This window comes from Caloenas nicobarica, chromosome 2 (genome assembly GCF_036013445.1).
Source record: "Caloenas nicobarica isolate bCalNic1 chromosome 2, bCalNic1.hap1, whole genome shotgun sequence".
In the NCBI taxonomy this organism is placed as follows: Eukaryota; Metazoa; Chordata; class Aves; order Columbiformes; family Columbidae; genus Caloenas; species Caloenas nicobarica.
Window position 1 is genome coordinate 115,326,068 of NC_088246.1, and position 21,171 is coordinate 115,347,238.

Sequence of the window (21,171 nt, forward strand, 5' to 3'; positions counted from 1 at the left end):
GGCTCACGTCCCGTTGGGTCAGGCTGCGTAGGGCGGGCGTGTGCTTGTCTGTAGACCCAACATTCATTTCACCTGAATTTGCTTTTCTAAAACCAGTAACCTGGTTATGCGCCTACTTTTGTGTGTTCTGCTATCTCATTTTAAATGGAATTGACTCATGTTCAAGCTGCAGTCCAAGGTTGTTTTCTTCGGCACTTTCTAAGGTTCCCATTACTTACACTTGATTTTCTACTTCAGACTTATCTCTCTTGGATCAAAGCAAGTAAGTTCCAGTTGATCCTTGCTGGCCACATCCCATTCTCTAACAGGAATGTGCCTTTTACTGCCTTTATCATGTACCACCAGCTACTAGTTCATAGCTTTGTACAGCCTCTTTCTCCTTCCTTTCATCCTTCTCCTTTTGGGTACTTTTGCTTCTTGTTTACCCAGTGCTCCTCATTCCACCGCAGAGAGGCCTGAGACTACACCTGCATCTTCTGCACAGATAGGACCGTTCCTTTGAGCATTTTGTGCTTAAACCAGAGTCAATTATACTTGAGCAGCTTGATGAGGAGCAGAAGCAGATACATATGAGCCTCTTTTGCCTGCACGCAGCTTCCAAGGAACTGCCATTTCTTTGAAGTGATTTTGTGTGGATTATAATTTCAATTTTGGTAATATTTATGATGTTCAAGGATGTCTGTGTGTGTGTGCACCTCTGTGAGTTCCCGTGCAATTGTAAATCAGCAAACATCACATAAACACTATTCAGTGGGTACCTGATACTGCTTACCTGAGCTGTGTTTTTGCAGATCATACAGAAAACACTGAAGTTACTCAGTCTAGCAATGACCACTGGCCAGACATTGAGATCTTCAGCAAAATGTCTTTTGACCTGGGTGTACATGACCCCAAGTACAGAACTATAAGTCCTGTATACATGGAACAACTCTCGAAAGTAAAACAAGGTAAGTAAAATATAGAGTTTTTTAGGAATACTTTCTAACAAAGAACCAGGTTTTATGGGTTCAGTTGAACACGTGAGTTCACAAGAGCCATTAGTCTCCAAAATGACATGGAAGAAACCAATTTGTGTGTTCTTTACAATTGATACCAGAATCACAGTTTTTGTCTTTTTAACACTCATAAAATTTCTGTTACTTCTTTGTGCACAGAAACAAGCAAAGAAACAAAATCAGAGGAACCTAAGAAAAGGGAGACTGTGTCCATGATGCTGACCAAATATGCAGCTTACAATACATTCCATCACTGTGAGCAGTGCCACCAGTATATGGACATCAATCCCACCGCACAGGTTGGTGTCAAGGTCTAAGGGTAAACTGCATCCTTGATTTTTTTTTTTTTGGTAGGTTTCTCCAGGCGTTCCCCTCTGGTCTCAGGACTCAAGCTTTCACCTTCCCTGAGATGGAATTGTTTAATTCTTCCATTCTCAGGGGAGATATTGAGCTACAGATGCTGGAGCATCAGCTGTGTGTGGTGCGTTCTGTGTGAGCAGAGTTCTCCTCTCCAGCTGCCCCTGACAAAGGGCGAATATTGTGACTACTTGCCTCAAACCAAAGCGTCTTTCAGCCTGGCCAGAGGGTTTGCAGCATCTCATGGGAGATAACTGTAAAATTGAGAGAGATGCTTGTCTTACCTAAATGGCAGCCATCCACACCTGGAATGGGAGACCGGAAGGCTCCTTTTTCTTCTCTTCGTATGTAACTGCACATGCTTCTCCACAGTAGCTTACGAGTCACTGGACAAAAATGATCATTTTTAACTGCTTAGTTAAAAAACTGTTGACCTGTAAAACACACAGTTATGCTCGCAGGAGTCTGGCAGTAAGATTACTCATGGTTAGTAGCTCAGACGTTATTTCTTCACCACCACCAGTTTACTTGGGAGTTTCTTATCTCAAATCGTTCTTGCTTACTCATCTTTTCCAGCAGCTTGCTATTAGGCTAACACAGCGTAGACACACTGACCTGGAAACATACGGTGTTGGTTACTATGGAGCAGCACTGGGAGCTCTGATTGAAACCTCATGCTTCATTGAGTATGGGACACCTGTTGTTCCCTCCACTCATCTTTGGGCATGTGGTCAAACATAATGACTAGTAATAAATACAAACATATACTTGTATGGGCAAGTGTGAGTTGTGTATACAGAATTATGATAATTGAATTCAGAGAAACTACACATCAAAAGGAGAGTCACTGGATAGCAGGCATTATGAAGGGAGATTGTTCAATGCTTTAAAAGAACCTAAATAAAACCACTTTCTTTTTTCATCTTTGTTTAGGCTAATTATTTTAATTCTTTACTAAAGAATATAGAAAGATGACTGCTAAGAGTAAATTATTTGACTGTGTGGTAAGTCAGATGCTTCTGTAGGATGAAGTCTTGTCAGATACTGTTCTGGTTTCACTGAAAGCGAGTTAATTTTCTTCATGCAGTTAGAAACTTTTATTTTTCGTAGCTAGCATCGTTGTTGTTTAGATTTAGTTTGAGAACAAGAAGATAACACCCCAGGACAGAATTAATGGTTTTTTCCAAATATCTTTCCAGTGTCTTTGAGTTGGAACAAAAAGAATGCAAGAGCTTGTTGTTACATTAGTTGTTGTCTGGGAGCCGAGGTCTTTCTGAGCTCTCTGCCCGCAGGTGTGAGGCATCGAGGAAGGGGGGCATGGATGGGGCAGAGCTTGACTGACATCCAGACTGATCAGTGAGAGTATTCCGACCCATTAGCATCATGCTTCAGATTTAAGGAGAGTCGGATTTTCTGGCTAGGAGGACAGAGACGGACACCTGGTCTATTTTGGTGGAATTCTGTTTGGGAGTTCCTTTAGTTCGGTCTTTTGCCATCGTGCTGTTTTGCAGAGGCCTCTGGGCCTTTCTGCCTTTTTAATCTCTTCTCTCTCTGGGATCAGCTGTTCGGGACCAGGCTGCTCTCTCTGCCCGGGACTGGCTGCTTGGTGTGGACAGAGTTTGTGAGGAATTGCATTGAGTAGCTTTTATTTTTTACTCTATTTTCTGTTTTAGATATGTTAGTATTACTTTGTTATTTTATTAAACTGTGTTTATCTCAGTCCATGAGTTTCTCCCTTCCCTTTCGATTCTCTCCCCTATTTGGGGGTGGAGGGGGTGAGTGAGCGGTTATCGTGGTTGTGATCACCAGCTCGCCTTAAACCATGACAGATACGTAGGTGCTTTGTATACACCTACACGGCTTGTTGATCACCGTGCAAACTTAAGCTCACGCAGATTCTTCACAGCCTTGTAAATGGCATGGTCTGCCTCAGTTCCCTGGCTGCACAGCACAGTATTGCCCCAGGAAAAATACCCAACTGATGCAGCCGAGTGGCTGCCGAGGGGTTTGAAGGGCAGCACATTCTGCTGTGGAGGTGCACCCATGTGCTGCGCTGCTCTTTGAATCTTTTGGAAAAAATTATTTGGGCAGTTTATTTCATGGTATACATATTTTTTTCGCTTCTCCTTGTAAATATTGATAAATAATTTCCAGCTTGAATGGGCTTCAGAAGAGTCCACTTGGGCCAAAGATCATTACTGGTACAGAAAGCCAATTGTTTTAATAGCAAGGCAAGTTACACAGCCAAGTAATGTGGCTTATGGTAGAGGAAAATGAGAATATAATAGAGTTAACAGCAGTTACTGAAAGGGAATGTTTTTGGAAGTTTTTCTCTGGTGCCTTCCAGTATCATGACTGCAAGAGCAGGTTGCCGTCTACTGCTTATGAGTTACCTGCTTGCAAATCTTTCTTCCACTTTTTTTGTTGTGTACAGGTATCTGACTCCACTCTGCATGCATTCACCTTTTCATCCCCGATGCTGGGAGAAGAGGTTCAACTGCATTTTATAATCCCCAAGTCCAAAGAGAATCATTTTGTCTTCAGCAAGCAGGGAAAACATCTAGAAAGCATGCGGCTCCCCCTCGTCTCTGACAAGGTGCGTATGCTGCTTTTATCTGTCTGCTAACTACAAATGCTGAATCCCATCAACTTGACATATGTCTGCAAATCAACAGTGGTTGACTGGGTATGTTCTCTCTGTTTTCTTCTTTGTTTAAAATTCTTTCCAGGGTTCCTGCCTGCCTGTCCTTAGAACTGAAGGTTTTCGTTTCAAGAGTCATCCCTTTTTGCATTCCTAGTTTCCAGTTCATGTGTGTCGCAATGATCAGTAATCTTAAAATCCAGTATAAACAAAAAATAAATAAAAACCCATATGAGGAATAACATGCTTTTTACCTAATGTTTCTAAAATACCTCCTGTTCTGGCAGAATTTGAATGCAGTCAAGAGTCCTATCTTCACGCCATCAAGTGGACGTCATGAACATGGCCTCTTGAACCTCTACCATGCCATGGAAGGCATCAGCCACCTTCACCTCCTTGTAGTCAAGGAGTATGAAATGCCGCTCTACCGTAAATACTGGCCCAACCACATCATGCTGGTCCTGCCAGGCATGTTCAACAATGCTGGCGTTGGTAAGAGACCCCGTCAATGCGTTGCTGTGAAGACAAAATCCACATTGGACAAGGTGGATCACGTTGCTGTAGGAAACTTTACAGCAGCTCCTCACATTCGTGCTGTGATAACAGCAGCAATGTCTGTTTAAAATATACTGGTGTGTAAGAAATGTTGTTAGAGATGTGGAATATATGTTTGTATCAATCACCCCCTTCCCAGTTTAAAATCTGATGTTTTATAGGCCATATTCACTCATTTTACTCAGCCCTGCAGCGCGAATGTTTATTCTATACATTTTACGTAGGATTTTTCAAATTGCAACTTGTTTAGTTAGATGGGGCTATTAACTGCAGCTGAGCACAGAGGGCTTGAACTTTGGACTTCACTTTCATGGATGCTGACTTTTTCCTGCAAGAACTTTGAAATGGGGCTCAGATGCTAAAACTGAAGCTTTCTTGGTTCAAGTTATGCTACTGATGCCCACAAAATCATGTTCTGCAGAGTCTCTTGAAAGGTTCAGTTTTATTGCCATCTGCCTTTTAGATTTACTCACACTGGAAAAGGGACATACTGATTTCTTTTTAAATAAGATATGAGCATGAAGTTCATAAAGTGTAATGATTGCTGATGTTCATGTAGCCTTTCTCTGGGAAGAGAGCGATAGAGTCTAATAAAGATCTCTGCGTGTCTTCTTTATGCTGTTTTCTCAGGTGCTGCCAGGTTTCTTATAAAGGAACTTTCCTACCACAATCTTGAACTGGAACGAAACCGCTTGGAGGAACTGGGAGTCAAGCGCCAGTGCGTGTGGCCATTCATCGTGGTCATGGATGACTCCTGCGTCTTGTGGAACATGCACAGCGTCCACGAGCAGTCGAGGTGAGTAACCACCTAGCGCTGGGGTCCCTGCACTGATCCAGGGGAGGTTTAGGTTGGACATTAGGAAAAGGTTCTTCCCCCAGAGGGTGGTGGAGCACTGGAACAGGCTCCCCGTGGAGGTGTCACGGCCCCAAGCCTGACAGTGTTCAAGAAGAGACTGGACAAGGCCCTCAGACACATGGTGTGAACTGCGGAGTTGTCATATGCAGGGACAGGAGTGGGACTCGATGATCTTTGTGGGTCCCCTCCAGCTCAGGACATTCTGTGATCCAGCACAGACAGCAGCACAACCTGTGACTTAGGCCCTTCTCTGGCATCTGATGGGCTATGAAGGACCAGACAACTAGAAAAGTAGGGCAGCTGGAGCTGCTGGTAACCTACTGGAAATATTGCAAAGCTAAAGCAGGGGCTTTGATGCAGTAACACCAGGCTGCCTGTCCAAAGGGCCTCACCGAGGTCATTATTCAATTATTCAGATAGGCCAGGAACTGTACATTTGGGCATTAGATATATTGTCTAACATTAAAAAAAACAAAACAAAACCAAACCAAACTACTCTTTCCCTCAGAGCAGTAGGAAGGCTGTAGATTTATCTTTTGACCACCAACATCCAGCCTCTGCTGTGGAACATTTCCACCTGGCTCTACCCTCACATCTGTGTCCCATAGTTCCATCAACAAACCTCTGCTTGTGCTTGTTCTTTGCCTAAAGCCACTCTTGCTTTTAGTGACCTTTTGAATGATTTCTCAATATGTTACTTCCCTGATTTGTTTTCATTCCATTTGTATTTCTCAATGAAAACGGTTTATTTGGGGAACTTTAGCTTTTCAGAAGGCATTAAGCTCCCGCTCTTCTGAGCGCTTATGCTGTCCATTATGGAGAAAATAGCCTTCCAGGAACGGAGCATGAGACGATTCGTTTTCCCTTTCTAAATTGCTGTCTAGGACCCTATAGTGCTGAAGGGCCCGTTTTCATATAATGACTAAATTGATGGGATAAGATTAGCTGGCGGTTGTTTAAAAAAATCTGCATTTATCTATGCATTTTTACAGCATCTAGAGTAAACACTTTAAATTGTTAATGGAACTGGTCCTCTGTATACACACATACATATATATATATGCAGTGTATGTTGTATAAATATAATAAGCCTTGTTTGTATGATCGCGTTCTGCAGCCAGTCCCTGGAGCCTGGGGGTTCCAGCAAAAATGTGTCTCTGAAGAGCGTCCTCCAACACATCGAAGCCACCCCCAAAATTGTCCATTATGCAATACTGGGTGTTCAGAAGTGGAACAGCAAGCTGAATGCCAGGAAAACAAAGGCTCCGTTCTCCAGGTGCCACGTGCATGATTTTATTCTGCTCAACATAGACCTGACCCAGAATGTGCAATATGATCTGAACAGGTAGGCAATATATATATGTGTGTGGTAAAATAATACGCTGTCATGATAAGAGTCTTGTCACTGTATTTCTAAATGCTGTTGAGATAAATAGAAAGATCCTGTCTGAGGTAATGAGCACAGTCACAAAAATAGCACGCAGAGTGATAAACATTGCATCTGAATGAATAAGGCATCAAAATAAACCTACCACCAGCCAAAAAACCTGGGAAAGATACACCGTAAGGCAAGGGAGTGCTACAGGGGACTGAAGAGGCAGAGGGGAAATAAAAAACTTCAGGACAAAAAGGTAACCGGGGGACCAAAGATAGAAGAAAGAAGCCAAAATGCCATCAAGTCACAGCAAGAGCGTGGAGCTTGCAGAGTGTCTCTGGGAGAGTCAGGGGCCTGTTGTGTGACAGAGAACAGGAGCATAGGAAATGTCTGAGCCATTGCTACATCAGAGGCTATGAGGAGGGGTTCCTTGTATTTCCTTCAGAGTCACCTGTCCTCCCTGGTGCCGCTCGGGTTTGCAATAAAAACAGATGAATAAATAACTTTCCACTATTTCCTTCCTTTTATTCCCCTTCCCACCCAGCTCTATCTGAAAGCATTTGCAATAAAGCACTGTTCTCATGGGGCTTTACCTCTGGTTTTCATCGCAGACTGATGCAATATCCAATTTCCAGCCCCCCTGGCCAGATGTATTTAAAATAAACTCTGTCTCTGGAGCTGCAGCCTGGTCCAAGGGCATCTCACCCTGGTCTCCTGCTGCTGTTTTCAGGGATCCCATATATCTGAGTGAGGAATTGTAGCCTCTCAGTGTGGCTTCCAGAGCTCTTGATTTCACATTCTCTGGCTGGTTGAATTATGAGATGGGAATCAGCCCACAGAGTGAGCAATTACATCATAAATAGCGCAAGATAAATACTACACCTCAGCTGCTTTGTCTCCTCCAGACAGGTATTGTCAAAGCCACTTTTATCCCCTCATTCCAGTTCATCAAAAAGCATGTCATGTAGAACTGGCTTGTTCGGAAATGGAGGTTGGTCACTGCAGAGCTACTCTCAGTTCTAAAATATATCTAAAAAGAAGATCTGAAAAAAAAAAAAGGGATGAGGAAGAAATGATTGATGGCAGTACATGATGGGAATGAGAGGGCTGGTCAGACTTGGTACGAGGAAGAAACATCCAGGTGCACTGAGAAGTGAAGACTTGGTCTTCAGATGACCAGAAGTTGGTTTCCTATGCCAGGAACATGCTGAAGGAGCGGGGCTTCAGAGCTGTGTAGAGAATTTGCATAGGAACCATATCAGATGGTCTTCAAAAATCTCTGCTGAGCCCGTTCTGGTGCATTTCAGCTGTGGGTGTGTGAATATTCGCTTGGACCCAGTAGCCACACAGCTGGTTTAGTGATCTTGTGTTTGATGTCCAGGTATTTCTGTGAAGATGTAGATTTTAATTTGCGGACGAACAGCAGCGGCCTCCTTATCTGCCGCTTCAACAACTTCAGTGTCATGAAGAAACATATTCAGGTTGGAGGACAAAAGGACTTTGTCGTCAAGCCAAAAATCATGGTGAGTGTGGATGTCATAATGAAGGGTCACACCAGGACCTGTTTCCCCTAGAAATAACAAATTCTCTAGCCCTTTAGATTTATTTAGTGCTTATTTGACATTCGTGGCCTACTCTGTGGTAGGGCTGCCACATCAGAAATAGGAAATAATAAATATTTTGCTTATTATAAATTGTTAACAATAACCCTCCTAATCCATTAGAAGATGGACTGGGATTGGAAAGAGTTTGGTCTAGTTGGTATCTCTGACAGAGGAAGAATTTGCAGACATACACTCTGAACTGGACCCGGTTTTAATAATTTTAACACAGCCACTCATTTCCAGTGTTTGCTGGCTTGTGGTGACTTTCAGTCCCCGCACTTGCTGATGAAAAGAGACCTGAGAAAAGGCACTGAAAACTGGAACCTTCTGAAATGCACTTGGGAAATCCAAATATATACAAAAATGGGGTGGGGATACCAAATATTTTATACAGAGTATGCTTGTGCTGGCTTTCAATGGAGGTGCATTTTGAAGGGGTGGTTTTAATTTAGCAGTCTTAGAGTTTGTGATCCCTGGTGGTGTTAAACACGTCCCATACCACCCCTCTTTCCAAACCTCACCCCTGTATTTCAGATTAAACTGATTAAACCCCAGATTTTAGTATTTTGGGAGGCCATTTTCTGAGTTTTCCATTTCTTGTGGTTGCAGTGGAATCTGTAGCAGTGGCCTGGCCTATGAGAAAACTCCACAGAAAGCGTTTTCTGTGGCTGACACCACACAAGGAGGCTGTCATTTCCCAGGCTGTCCAGGAGGAAGGCAGGATGAAGGGTGTTGTGACTGTTTGAAGTCCCTGTTTTATGTCCCTTCTTCAGGCGAGCAGATACCCCGAGAAGTACCGAGCAACCACAGAACGAGTAATTCACTCGTTTCTGTGCTGTGGTGCTATGTCAAAATCGAGTGGAGATTTTTGATTCCTCCCCCCAGCTTTCCCTCTCCTCCTGCCCTGTCGTGGTGCTCCCTTCCCCAGCTAGAGGAGCTCCTGCAGAGAAGATACACTGAGTATGTGGGTTAAAAGATGCTCCCCGTGGTTTCATTGCAGGTTTCGGACAGCCTGGCACCAATAATGCCTCTACAGTACGTCTGTGCCCCTGACAGTGAGCATACGTTGTTGGCAGCCCCATCTCAGTTCCTCCTGGAGAAATTCCTTCAACATGCGACGTACAAACTCTTCCCAAAGGCCATCCATAACTTCAAGAACCCGGTGTTGGCCATTGACTGCTACCTGAACATCGGGCTTGAGGTACCAAATATTTGCAGGGATAATGGGGATCATTAAATGCAAACCTTCAACATCTTTCTTGTGTTGAAGAGCCCTTCTTTCATGCTCCTTCAGCATCAAGGGTAGTGTTCGAAGACTTCGGTCTCAAACAGTGAGGCTCTGCTGTTGGAGCCAAAGGACCAACTCCCAGTGGAAGAGCTGGCAGTGAGGTCTGCTGGCTGCCTGGGGTGGGTAGAGACCCAGAGGTCTGTGGTGGATTGATGTGATTTTTCAAAGTAATTGGGCATGTCTGTCTGAAATAACATTTCGTGTGAAGCAGAAGTCTGAAATTGATGCCATTCTTGGCAGAACTGGGTGTACTACTTAGCTGTCCGTACAAAAGTTATCCACAAAATCGTTTGGATCACTGTCATACCCATACAGCATTTTATCGCCTGTGTCTGATTTGGCCTTGCAACAAACTTGTTTTGGCTGAGAGAGTTTCTGATGTGACCCTTTCCTGGTGTCTTGCTTCACCGATGCACAAAGCTCCTCCGTTGTAATGCAGCTCTCCTTTTAGATGCTTTTCTTTTTATGAACCTGGGTTTCTAGGGAAACCAGGGGTTTGCAAGTATGTCTGAGATGTCTGGAGGTCGAGAGATCAGGATGTTTGAACCCATTGGTCGGTTTGAACTGGATCTGAAGCAAGGTGAAACTCCAACAAGGGGTCTGTTCTGACAAATTACGTGGGGTCAGTGGCAAGATAGACAAATCCTTTGATACTGAACAGCCATCACAGCACTGAAATACAGGAGAGCCCCAGCGCTGGGAACCACTTAGTTGATGCTTGTGATCAGCAAGAGAAGACACGTGGCAGCGCAGAGGAGTTCAAGCTTCAGTAGTTTCAGTACTCGTGGAGTTTTTTATGGTGTTTGATAAATGTAGCCTTATTCGATCAAACCTAAATAATCGTAACAGTCGCTGTAAGCGGGTAATTCATAAAGAAGCAGAAAATCAAGCTGAATTACACAGGGCCCTGAAATAATGTATTGCAGACTTGGTGGGCAAATCTGAATCTACAAGTTTGTCCCCTGTGTTATTTCCTGGGGGAAGTTTGCTCAGTCCTGCGCTCCTGTCGGACTGTCATTTCACCAGCACCAGCTGACTCACCTGTTACCACTAAGTCATATTCCATTCCACTTCAGGTCTGTCTTTCCCCCTTCCATTTCAGGTGGCCATCTGCTACATCAGTTCCCGTCCGCACTCGGTCAACGTCAACTGCGAAGGGGTGTTCTTCAGTGGGCTGCTGCTCTATCTCTGTGACTCCTTCGTTGGTGCGGACCTCCTCAAGCGCTTCAGGTTCCTGAAAGGTAACCTCCTGGCTCTGCTGGGCATCCTGGGTGCCTTCCTGCCAAGCAACAGCACGGAGGAAAAGGGAAAGGTGGAGGAATAGCCAGCTCCGTTAAACAGCTCTGTTATTTTCAGTTAGTGCTGCAGTTGTTTTCAAAAGAAATAAATGGTGTGTTTCTTTTGGGAGCGTATAAAACTTCTGCCCCTGTTGGTAACAAGTGCGGATAGCTGAACCTTTGCTAAGCTTTGATAAAGTACAGTCATTGAATTATTTTAAACTAACATCAAATGGAAATAGGTGCGGAAAAGCAAGGATCAGTGAAAATCAGTCAGTGAATGGTGCAGTCAGCAACGTGTTTATAGCATGCGTGTTACTGCTGAAGATAAGAAATTCTACTCCAGTGATCTGTCTTTAATGGCAATAACTACTCAGTACTGTAGGTCAGGGCAGCTCTTAGCTGGAGCCTGGTGGGGTCAGAACTTCATAAACCTCATAAAAATCTTCCTTCAATGTTTTGTCTTAAATAGCAGCACACAGCAAATTGCCATAGGCATTCGGTGATGCTGAAGTGCGTTACAGAGCTCTGGGGTGTTGGCGCGGCTGAGCCATTTCCCCCTTGCACAGAGCGAGGATGGTGCAGGTGCAGGGTGGGCAGCGGGGGTGACCCTGAGCCAGTCCCAAGAAGCGTGTTTTGGAGGTTGCTTCTGCACCCACTTGTTCCCCCCCCAGCACAGGGGCAATGCAGGAAGGCGCAGCAGTGCAGCGGCCGCGGTGGTGATGGCGCTGCCATCGCCAAGCCCCCCAGAGCTGATGGGGGCTAAACGTGGCCAGAGGGGCCATGTTGTTGGTTGTTTCTTGGGCCAGGGGCAGTTTCTTGACAAAATGGGCAATGGATGCCTTCCTCTGCTCAGATCAGGCAGAGGAAAGGTCTGAACTTGAACTTCCCGTGTGCCAGGTGTGTGGGCTGGAGCATGGAACAGAGGAAGCCCTGATGGTGTCCTGCTCTCCCGCTCATTACATGACTATGTTGTCTGGTGACACCAGGTGGAAGGAAGCTTGCAAGTTTGTTAAGACAGAGAAATCAAGGATTTGGTTTGTTATTCTTCTTACAGTGCTTTACCAAGGGGAGCTCTCATGCTTAAGGAAGTCATAGCAGATTTTCTCAAGAGTCAGACATGTGACAGGTTTGGATTAGTAGAATTTCATCATTGACTTTGTAGAAAACCCAAACATCCCATGAAAACATAGGCTTTATTCTTTTCGCATAATTATCAGTCGTGATTTAAGGATCTTGGATTCAAGTTGATGTGCTCTCTGCTATGGCTGATGATGCTAACTCCAGTCAGGCAGTGACATCCTGCAATACAGAGCAGACCCCACACCACAATTGCTTCTCCCCACCCATGTCTTCCTGCAAATGGACACATTTGCCTCTGTCCCAAGGCTGCAGGACTGAGCTGAGCTTGGGCTGTGGACAGCTGTGGGCAGACCCTTCTAATACTTTTCTTTTCCTACCTAGCAGCAGAGATTTCTTTAAAATACTTTAGGAAAATGAATGAGGGAAGGAGAGTCATTATTGTACCCTGAGAATCTAATGTGCTTTTCGATTGAAGGTGCCACCCTGTGCGTCATATGTCAAGACAGAAGCTCGTTACGGCAGACAATAGTCCGGTTGGAGCTGGAGGATGAATGGCAGTTCCGACTTCGGGATGAGTTTCAAACTGCTAACAGTAGTGAGGACAAACCGCTCTATTTTCTTACTGGACGCCATATATGAGCTTTGCTAAGACACTGCTAATGTAGAAAAAGAACTTTTTTTTTTTTTTTTAAAGTACAATCACTGTGGAGCAAAGTGCAACCAATATTTATCTAGACTGCTCTAAAGGATTCCCCACAATTCTGAAGTAGGCTTTATTCCTAGAGATAAAATTACCACATCAGTCAGGATTTAATGGATCCCGGATTTTCACATCAGTCCCAACCGCTGACACTGATCACACATCCGTAGGATCTAGAAGATGACGTGATTTGGTTGAAGAAGAATTCTTTTGATATTCAGCTGAGCTAGAGGAAGAAGCTGCTCTCTTGGCAGCTGCTGGCTTGAATGTGGTACATGAAACGCAACTCAGCACATGGGATTTATTAAGCTGTGTGGAGGAGAGCCCGCTGTGTCTCTTCGGCTCTGTACTGTGGTACAGGAATACTCAGGGGTTTGAAACTACAATATAACGTAGATATTTGTATTAAAAAGAATAGTCTTGTTCTCTGTGCAGTGTTAGTTTAAAAATTGTAATTGTGTATGTATTGAAACTGTCTTTGGCAAAATTTCCACAGATGCTCAAAGTTTACTACTTAAACCTGAACAAATCCGCAGAAGCATGGCAGGCACTGTGCACCCAGGTTCTCCTAGCAGTGTTATTTCACCTGCTGGGCACCTCCTCGACTCCAGGGACAAAGCAAAAGGTTTCTCCTAGATGCTCTCTCCTCAGTGAGAGGCCAGAATAACTTGCCAGCAAAACACCTTCAGTTTCTCACTCTTGTCAGAGTTTTGAAAACCTGTGGTCCATCCTCCTTTGCATATTGAAACAGGTCCTACCGTATGTCTGACGCCTCTGTGGTGGGCCGTATGCAACTTCTACTCTCCGTGTGCTTTTCACTCAACCCCAGTTGGCTGCAGTCACACCCGTACGTGAAGCAACGTACCAATACACGCGCAGGAGGGATCCAAGGGAAACAGAAGATATTTCACAGCAGCTCCAGGGGGGAGCTGGGGAGAAAGGGAGTTGGGACTGCTCAGGAGAGACTCTGGCCAGCAGCAAAGACCTTTGAATGCATCGCCCAACACTGTCAGCCCTTTTTTTTTTAATTAACCTCTGTAAACACTGGTCGTAGCAGCAGTCACACATTGTTCTACTACATGTTACTGATCCTTGTTCTGGAATGAACTGGGTGAAGTAGCTGTTGGTTGTCAGGGTTAAATTGTAGCAGTGCTGTCCTACTTGGTGTAGTTCGCACTGGTCACCCCACTGAGGTTTCTGTACAAAAAAATTTAATGACCCCTTCATTAAGAAGAAAAATTCAGCATGTTCTTTAAAGTGATTCAGGAATATTTAGTTACTCCCAAAAAAGCAATGAAATTAACATATCTTTCTACGTGACCTGCAATGCATTGGAGAAGGACCTGCCAAAGCTGCATGGGTTTTTTTTACACCTAGTGTTAGTTAAGCAACTTTTTTTATCTTGTGAAAAGAGACGTTTACAGATGAAAAAACATAATATATTCAATGGAGGCTAAAGGAAAATGGTTTGCATATGCCTGTGTTAATGCAGCTTAATTCTGACGCTGTACATTTAGCAAATTCCAAAAGAACCCATTTCTGTAAGTGTATTTTTTATTTTTTCTTCAGACACAACCTGCCTTATCTATTTTAACACTTGGAAGAAGTAGGGATGTAACAGATGCTTCTTGAAGCTTTTGATACACACCTGAATGTATTCCAGTAGTTCTGGTTTTGCCAGAAGGGCTTAAGGCCAACCTTGAGTCTTAGTGTGGCGTAGAAGTTTCAGGTTATTACGTGTTCCAAAAAAATGGTTTCCTTTTTGTTTGTGTATTTGATGTTTGCACTAAGTTCTTAAAATTCCAGGTGCTGAGACTACTAGGAGGAGTTAGTGCTCTGGTGAAGCAGTGCAAAATTGTCCTGAAGGTTGAGAACACAGTCAGGAGGTCAGCGCGCTTGTCTTTACCAAACAATAATAAACCCATTTCCTTAACTCTCTGCCCTGCGGAAGCGAGGAGGTTTGGTAACACCCGCGCTGGGGTGCGCCAAAGCAGCTCCAGAGCTGTGGGTCTGGGGGTTCCTGGGATGGAGATGGTTACGTGACATCTAGATTAGTGCCGTTCTAGTTTAGTTTTAAGCCTCACCTTCAAGGCCATTCTTATGAATGTATTCAACTGGCCAGCGTTATATTTTTACCTGTAGATGTTCTCGTCAATTCACAGGTTAAATTTGAATGTAAACTAAGATTTAAAGAATCATATGCAGATGCTTTTTGCTTAACTTATGTAATTGCTTTTTGTGACTTTTGGAAGAGGGTTAAAAAAAAATGTTGCTTTCCTAGTATAAAGTTTTCTTAACCAAAAACTTGGTGAATTTAGCTTCACTAGTCAGTCTACCTCATGTTATTGTTTATGAACTGAAACTGTCTGAAGTTGTGGCTATGGTATGTTTATAATGTGCTTTCATTAAATTTGAATATATTAAGTTACCATTTCAGCCTGCCTCTCTCTTAACTGGTGCTTTGCACAGGACGCTGTTTCTTTTTCTCTTCACACACAACAGTGTGGAGAAACCCACCTGCTGCTGCTACTGTGAATCCCACCCCTTGATTTTGATGGAGTTTTGGTGCTGTGCTGCCTGTACTGGACATCTTTCAAACTGGGTACTGCGAGCTGAGAGAGCAGCTTTGTGTCAAACAGACCAGTGGGAGGAGGCACACAAGCTGTAAATACCAACTTTTAGCCCCCTTAAGTATAAGCAGTTGAAAAATGGGCTTCGTCTGGACCATGCTTCAGTATTGCTCAGGTGAGAACTCAGGAGCAGCAGCAGTGCCCACCAGAGGGGATCACCTTTGGATGTTCTGTGAACCTCCACCAGTTTTTTTTGATAAAGCCCTTTGCTCACAATCCCCTTGCAAACAAGTGGTGGCATGGGACCAGCCACCTCTACAGCCCAGAATTCCCCACTGTTCAGCTACCTCAGTTTTAAGGAGTCTGATGTTTCAGAGGTGGTTTCAGTTCTTTGCTTTAGCTCTAGACCAAGGTTAAATACAGCACAATATAAACAAGTACAGCCTTACCGTAAGTAGGTTCCAAAGCTAAACCAAACTGTAAGTTTAAATGTAATCTTTCCCATCTTATAGTGGGGTTTTAAGCTATCATGCAAGGCTCACCTTACTGTAAGCCCTGGATGAGGATGGTTTTGATCCAGAGCTACTCTAGAACTGATCCTTGGGGTGTGATGCAAATTCCTTGGCACAAAGGGAATTCTGACCCCCAAGCAGGTACAAATGCAGGGACTGTGTTCTCCAGAGACTGCTTCAAAATAGGCGCTGCCATTAGCCCCCAAGGGAACATTTCACACACAAACTACAAAATATACTAAAGATTCGTTCACACTCCATATCAATACAGAGTAACTTTAAAAAAGCTATCAAGTATTTTATTTTTAATCTATCTACATTATGTACAGATCAAGAAAGGCCACAGCAGTTTTTCAACATACAAACCCTTGAAAAGAGGAGAGATTTATGAAGGAGTGACAAGTATCAAAGCCAAGTCCACTAACAAAGGTATATACTCAGTACAGTACTTGAAGAAAAATGACGAGTACACCAGTCCCCAGGGTTTTCGTTCCACCTTTACAACTAATCTGAGGGAGAAGCGGGGGGTGGGTTGAAGCAGATTCCACAGCTGCTGACAGCCAGCAGGCTCCCCTACACCGAGCAGGGTGCAGAATGCACCCCAGAAGGCAGCGTACAGTCTGTGAGGGTTGTCACCCACAGCCACTGCACCCTAACGCTTCTTGCCTGGATGCAACTGAGCAGGGTCTGCGACGCCATCGAGCGAGCGACCGCTCCCGGCCTCACCCAGCAGCACTGGTATATCACCACGTTACGAACTTCAGCACGTACTCATCCGTGAGACCAGAGTCTTTGCATTAGTTTACAGTCCACTATGAACAATTTTCTGCTGCATGTAAACATGACTAACTAGATAAAATACAATAAAACTTTTGCAAAAGTTAATAAAATATCTTTCTTTTTTAAAAAAACAAAGTTAGCCTATTACTGCATTGTTTACAATTTTAATAAAATAGTACAACCTTTTCGGTTGTTACCAGTCCTGAGTTCACTGTAATAAAAATGGCCCTGGCTTCTGCTGAAGGGTGTGCCCACTCGGTGTGTTTTGGCAGAAGTCTCCCAATAAAAACAGAGTTCCCCTGGGAGCAGTTAAGTCTGGTGCTGCCCATTGAGGAAGTTGTACACGAGGAACTGGCCGGTGCCACAGTACTGCGTTGCAAAGAGCTTTCCATCAGGAGTGGGGTCAGAGAAAGCGATTTCTTCTTTACTTAGGTATGAGCCATAGATGAAGTTGCTCCTGTTTAAAAATTACAATAAAACAATAGATAGAATTACCCTCAGGGAATAATGCAAGAATATTTATGCTGCTAGGCCACAAAGCATTAATTAAGTGGCACGGGCATCGAAAAAGAAGGAGCTCTGTGAGGAGGAGATGACTCTATGTATATGAAGTATCACCTTCCAAAGGGCAAGGAGAATCACTTGTTCTGGAAGGGTTTTGTAACATTTTGGTATTTTAGAAGAATGTTCATATAGAGCAATTACTTTGAGTTGCATCAAGAGTTCAATTTCAGAGTTTAAAACAAAATTTGAATTCATTCCAACTATTTCTTCATAGAAAATAGACTGCTAGGACTATGACTGCAATCACTGGGAATGAAAACACGGGCTACAAACAAGTGAGGGTGTTTACAGAGGGGCTGAAAGGACCTGATAAAAGTTGAAGTTCCTGGTTTGAAAATAAAACCAAAACATTTGACATTTAGGTGAGAGCACATCTTGGATTAATTTAGAACATCTAAGAACAAGGCTGGAAGGCATAATTCAAAAGTGATACGCTTTCAGTAGTAGGTATGAAGATTCTATTTGCTTAAAATCTTCATGAAAATATTTTACGTATGTTTTATTCTGATTTGAAGAAAGAGGAGAGAATCAAGGGATACCATTGCACTTTTCTGGATGGCTATGTGAGCAAATTTAGAAAACTGACCTCAGGCTTTAAGATGTCAGTCAGGGGAAGGAGGAGGCAATGTTTCTCCTTGGAAACAGAAGCAGCTCCCATTGAAGTTAAGTTTTAAAATTCCTACAAAATAAACTTACAGGCACTTGCAGAGCAAGTGTCAACTTCAATCATATTGACATATTCATTAAATCTTGAGGAAAAGACAATATGAATGAAGTCCTTTTTAATTATTACCAGTTTTATTCCCTTCTCTTTAGTGTATTTAGGAAGATGACTTTCAAGTTTCTTGAGACTGTCTGACCAGGTTTTTGTGACTTCAGGTCAGCTGTGAAAGCTCCAGTGAAACAGAGCAGACTCTTAAAACGGACTCAAAGACCTGCCAGGATGCCTTCGCCGTTTTGAAGCCAGGATTTAGCTGGCTACCAGAATCACCCCGTTCCAAATACCTTTTGCTACGAAAGACATTTAGACGTTTAGGTCAGGACTGGCAGCTGAGCAGATCTAACTGCTCATTGCCATCAAAAAGCAAGTCTCACTCCTTTCCTTTGCCTTCTGCAACTTTCTGGGCTCCCTTGTTTCCACCAACTCTAGAGCTCGCCAGACCCTTCTACAAACTGCCTGAGCACCAGAACAACACAAAGCTCTTTTTGCTGAATCTGGTTTTTTACTAACATAGCAATGGGCTAATGGAAGGTCAAACAAGCATGAGAGGACAGAAAAGGTAAGACACAGTGCACAGTTAGGCCTCCAAAAACATTAACATTGATTCTAAAGATCTTTTAGAGCTGGAACTGATGGAGCATCTCCAGCATTGCTTTGGGGAAGAAATCTTTCCTTTAGAAATAGTTTATAGAAAGCTACCAAATACACAATTTAAAAAACATCACCTAAAAATATAACTAAATCATCAAGTTAATATGCTTATCTGAGTACAACCTTACAGTTGGTAGTTCAGTTCCAGTATAGGTTGGGGAATGACCTATTAGAGAGCAGTGTAGGGGAAAGGGACCTGGGGGTCCTGGTGGACAGCAGGATGACCATGAGCCAGCACTGTGCCCTTGTGGCCAAGAAGGCCAATGGCATCCTGGGGTGTATTAGAAGGGGGGTGGTTAGTAGGTCGAGAGGGGTTCTCCTTCCCCTCTACTCTGCCCTGGTGAGACCTCACCTGGAATATTGTGTCCAGTTCTGGGCCCCTCAGTTCAAGAAGGACAGGGAACTGCTGGAGAGAGTCCAGCGCAGGGCCACAAAGATGATTAAGGGAGTGGAGCATCTCCCTTATGAGGAAAGGCTGAGGGAGCTGGGTCTCTTTACCTTGGAGAAGAGGAGACTGAGGGGTGACCTCATTAATGTTTATAAATATATAAAGGGTGGGTGTCATGAGGATGGAGCCAGGCTCTTCTCAGTGACAACCAACAGTAAGACAAGGGGTAATGGGTTCAAGCTGGAACACAAGAGGTTCCACTTAAATTTGAGAAGAAACTTCTTCTCAGTGAGGGTGACGGAACACTGGAACAGGCTGCCCAGGGAGGTTGTGGATTCTCCTTCTCTGGAGACATTCAAAATCCGCCTGGACGCCTTCCTGTGTAACCTCATCTGGGTGTTCCTGCTCTGGCAGGGGGATTGGACTAGATGATCTTTTGAGGTCCCTTCCAATCCCTAACATTCTGTGATTCTGTGATCCAATAAGAACTTTCTAATTGCTCCACCAGCCAGGCCAGATGCATTCTACAGAGCTTTGACAGGCTCTCCAGATCCCCAAGAGGGCAAGGACTGGCAGACACAGGAGTGTCTGTGCCACAGACTCCAACGAAATGGGGCCAGCCAGGTGCCCAGCACACACCTGACAGCCCAGTGGTAGTAAAATTTGGGTAGTTCTTGACATTTCTCAGAGCAGCATTTAAACTTCTAGTAAATGTCACTGGAAGAAACCGAAGGTCTGGAGATTCAACATTTTTAACATTTATCTAAACAGTAAAGTGGGTGCTGGAGTCCTTTTATGGATCTAGCACTTGGCACTCAGCTGAATACACTCATCGCTACCTACTAAAGCTCCATGGAAATGGAAAATATCTCATAAGGCTCGGGGAACCACAGCAAAGCAAAACAAACAACAAAAAAAGTACAGTTGGAAGCCACCAGACTATATCGAATAGTTTGGTGCACTCATCTTTTGTTCTTTCCCCCTTTCTACCTTTATGGAACGGACATTTGGCCAACAATTAGGTTTCAGTCCTTACCACTTGGGTAATCTCACACTTTGACCAAAGACAGTCTCATTTCCTTCACTCGTAATTACCTCAGAGGACTTTGCCCAAGGCCACTGGCAGTCTGCTAGGGTGACTCATTACAACTGCACTTAGCAGAAAGATTTCTGTTAAAGACGAGCTACTGCACAACACTGACGTTATTGAACTCCAAATAATACTGGAACTGTCAACTGTGCTCAAAGCTACATCCCCAATATGAACGGCAGCTTAGAAAACACAAGCTTGAGACACGCAAAGCAATAAATGTCTTGGACTGAGTTCTATCTAAAACACATGTAACCAAGGAACTTCTTTTACATTACCTAAGACACTCTATCATCCGAGAAGCGATCTTCTTTCGACGCATCATGCTGAATACCCATATTCGACTAATCCCACAAATAGCAGGTTCTGGAGAAGTTGAACAGCACCATGCTTTCTGTCTTTCAAATATGACTTTCTCATTTTCTGAACTGACTTCTGGAACCTTCTCTTCTATAACTCTGTAGCCCTGCAGGTGATAGAAAAAAATATTTGTCACTTTATAAAAGCATCAGTAATGACTGAACAAAATAATTATTGTGCAACTTACTTCAGTTAAATGTACTTGCTAAAATGCCTTACCAAAAAGTCTGCATATTTGTGCCTCATTTAATTTCTCTTAACAGTTTCAAAATTGGAACAGAGGATGAAAGATTAAACCAAAAATGCCTCTGAAGATTACCTGATTTAAAATAACACCACCAAGTAATCTAATTCTTATTATCGCCTGTATTAGAGTGTTTGCATCAATTTCTCTGCCTTTGACTAAGGTTGTTTTGCTTCTTGTCTGCTACTCCCAAGGGAGGACAGAAAAAAAACCAGTTTACAAGGGAGCTGCAACTGGCAGTTCAGCTTCTCGTCCTGCTCTCCACTGCACAGTTCTGCCCGCTGCTTCTGTTCACTGTGGAGCTGTTTAACCCGTCGCTGATTCAACTCAATCCTACAGAACACCCGCTTTTTCATCTGAGTTGGATTTCTGCCAGGCAGGGTGTTGAACCTGCTTGTCAAGAAGAAAGAGGAGGGCCAGGGCTAGAAGACCAGGGGAAGAAAAAATTCCACCCTTCATCTGTAGCAAGTGCTTAGATGAGCAGGTTGGAGCCAAGCACGACACCATACATGTGCCTCAGCTCGGTGTCAGCTAAGCAAAAATGAACAGCTACATTTCAG

General features: G+C 43.7%; 2 protein-coding genes across 6 annotated transcripts in view; one reads left to right on the forward strand and one right to left on the reverse strand.

Annotated features, from left to right (window-relative positions):
- The window catches only part of GREB1L (GREB1 like retinoic acid receptor coactivator), a 144,380-nt gene extending 129,270 nt beyond the window's left edge, over nt 1-15,110 (forward strand). For all 4 annotated transcript variants that reach the window (XM_065628448.1, XM_065628452.1, XM_065628451.1 and 1 more), the window contains 10 exons: nt 792-947; nt 1,155-1,294; nt 3,787-3,948; nt 4,281-4,485; nt 5,179-5,344; nt 6,522-6,749; nt 8,161-8,302; nt 9,384-9,584; nt 10,774-10,912; nt 12,507-15,110. In XM_065628448.1, coding sequence (XP_065484520.1) covers nt 792-947; nt 1,155-1,294; nt 3,787-3,948; nt 4,281-4,485; nt 5,179-5,344; nt 6,522-6,749; nt 8,161-8,302; nt 9,384-9,584; nt 10,774-10,912; nt 12,507-12,670 — 1,703 coding nt within the window. In that variant the 3' untranslated portion in view covers nt 12,671-15,110. The remainder of the gene's footprint in view (nt 1-791; nt 948-1,154; nt 1,295-3,786; nt 3,949-4,280; nt 4,486-5,178; nt 5,345-6,521; nt 6,750-8,160; nt 8,303-9,383; nt 9,585-10,773; nt 10,913-12,506) is intronic.
- A 996-nt stretch (nt 15,111-16,106) lies between these two features.
- ESCO1 (establishment of sister chromatid cohesion N-acetyltransferase 1) overlaps nt 16,107-21,171 on the reverse strand; it is a 34,974-nt gene continuing 29,909 nt past the window's right edge. For both annotated transcript variants that reach the window (XM_065628322.1, XM_065628321.1), the window contains 2 exons: nt 20,286-20,473; nt 16,107-17,050 (listed from right to left, as the gene is read on the reverse strand). In XM_065628322.1, the coding sequence (XP_065484394.1) occupies nt 16,903-17,050; nt 20,286-20,473 (336 nt within the window). In that variant the 3' untranslated portion in view covers nt 16,107-16,902. The remainder of the gene's footprint in view (nt 17,051-20,285; nt 20,474-21,171) is intronic.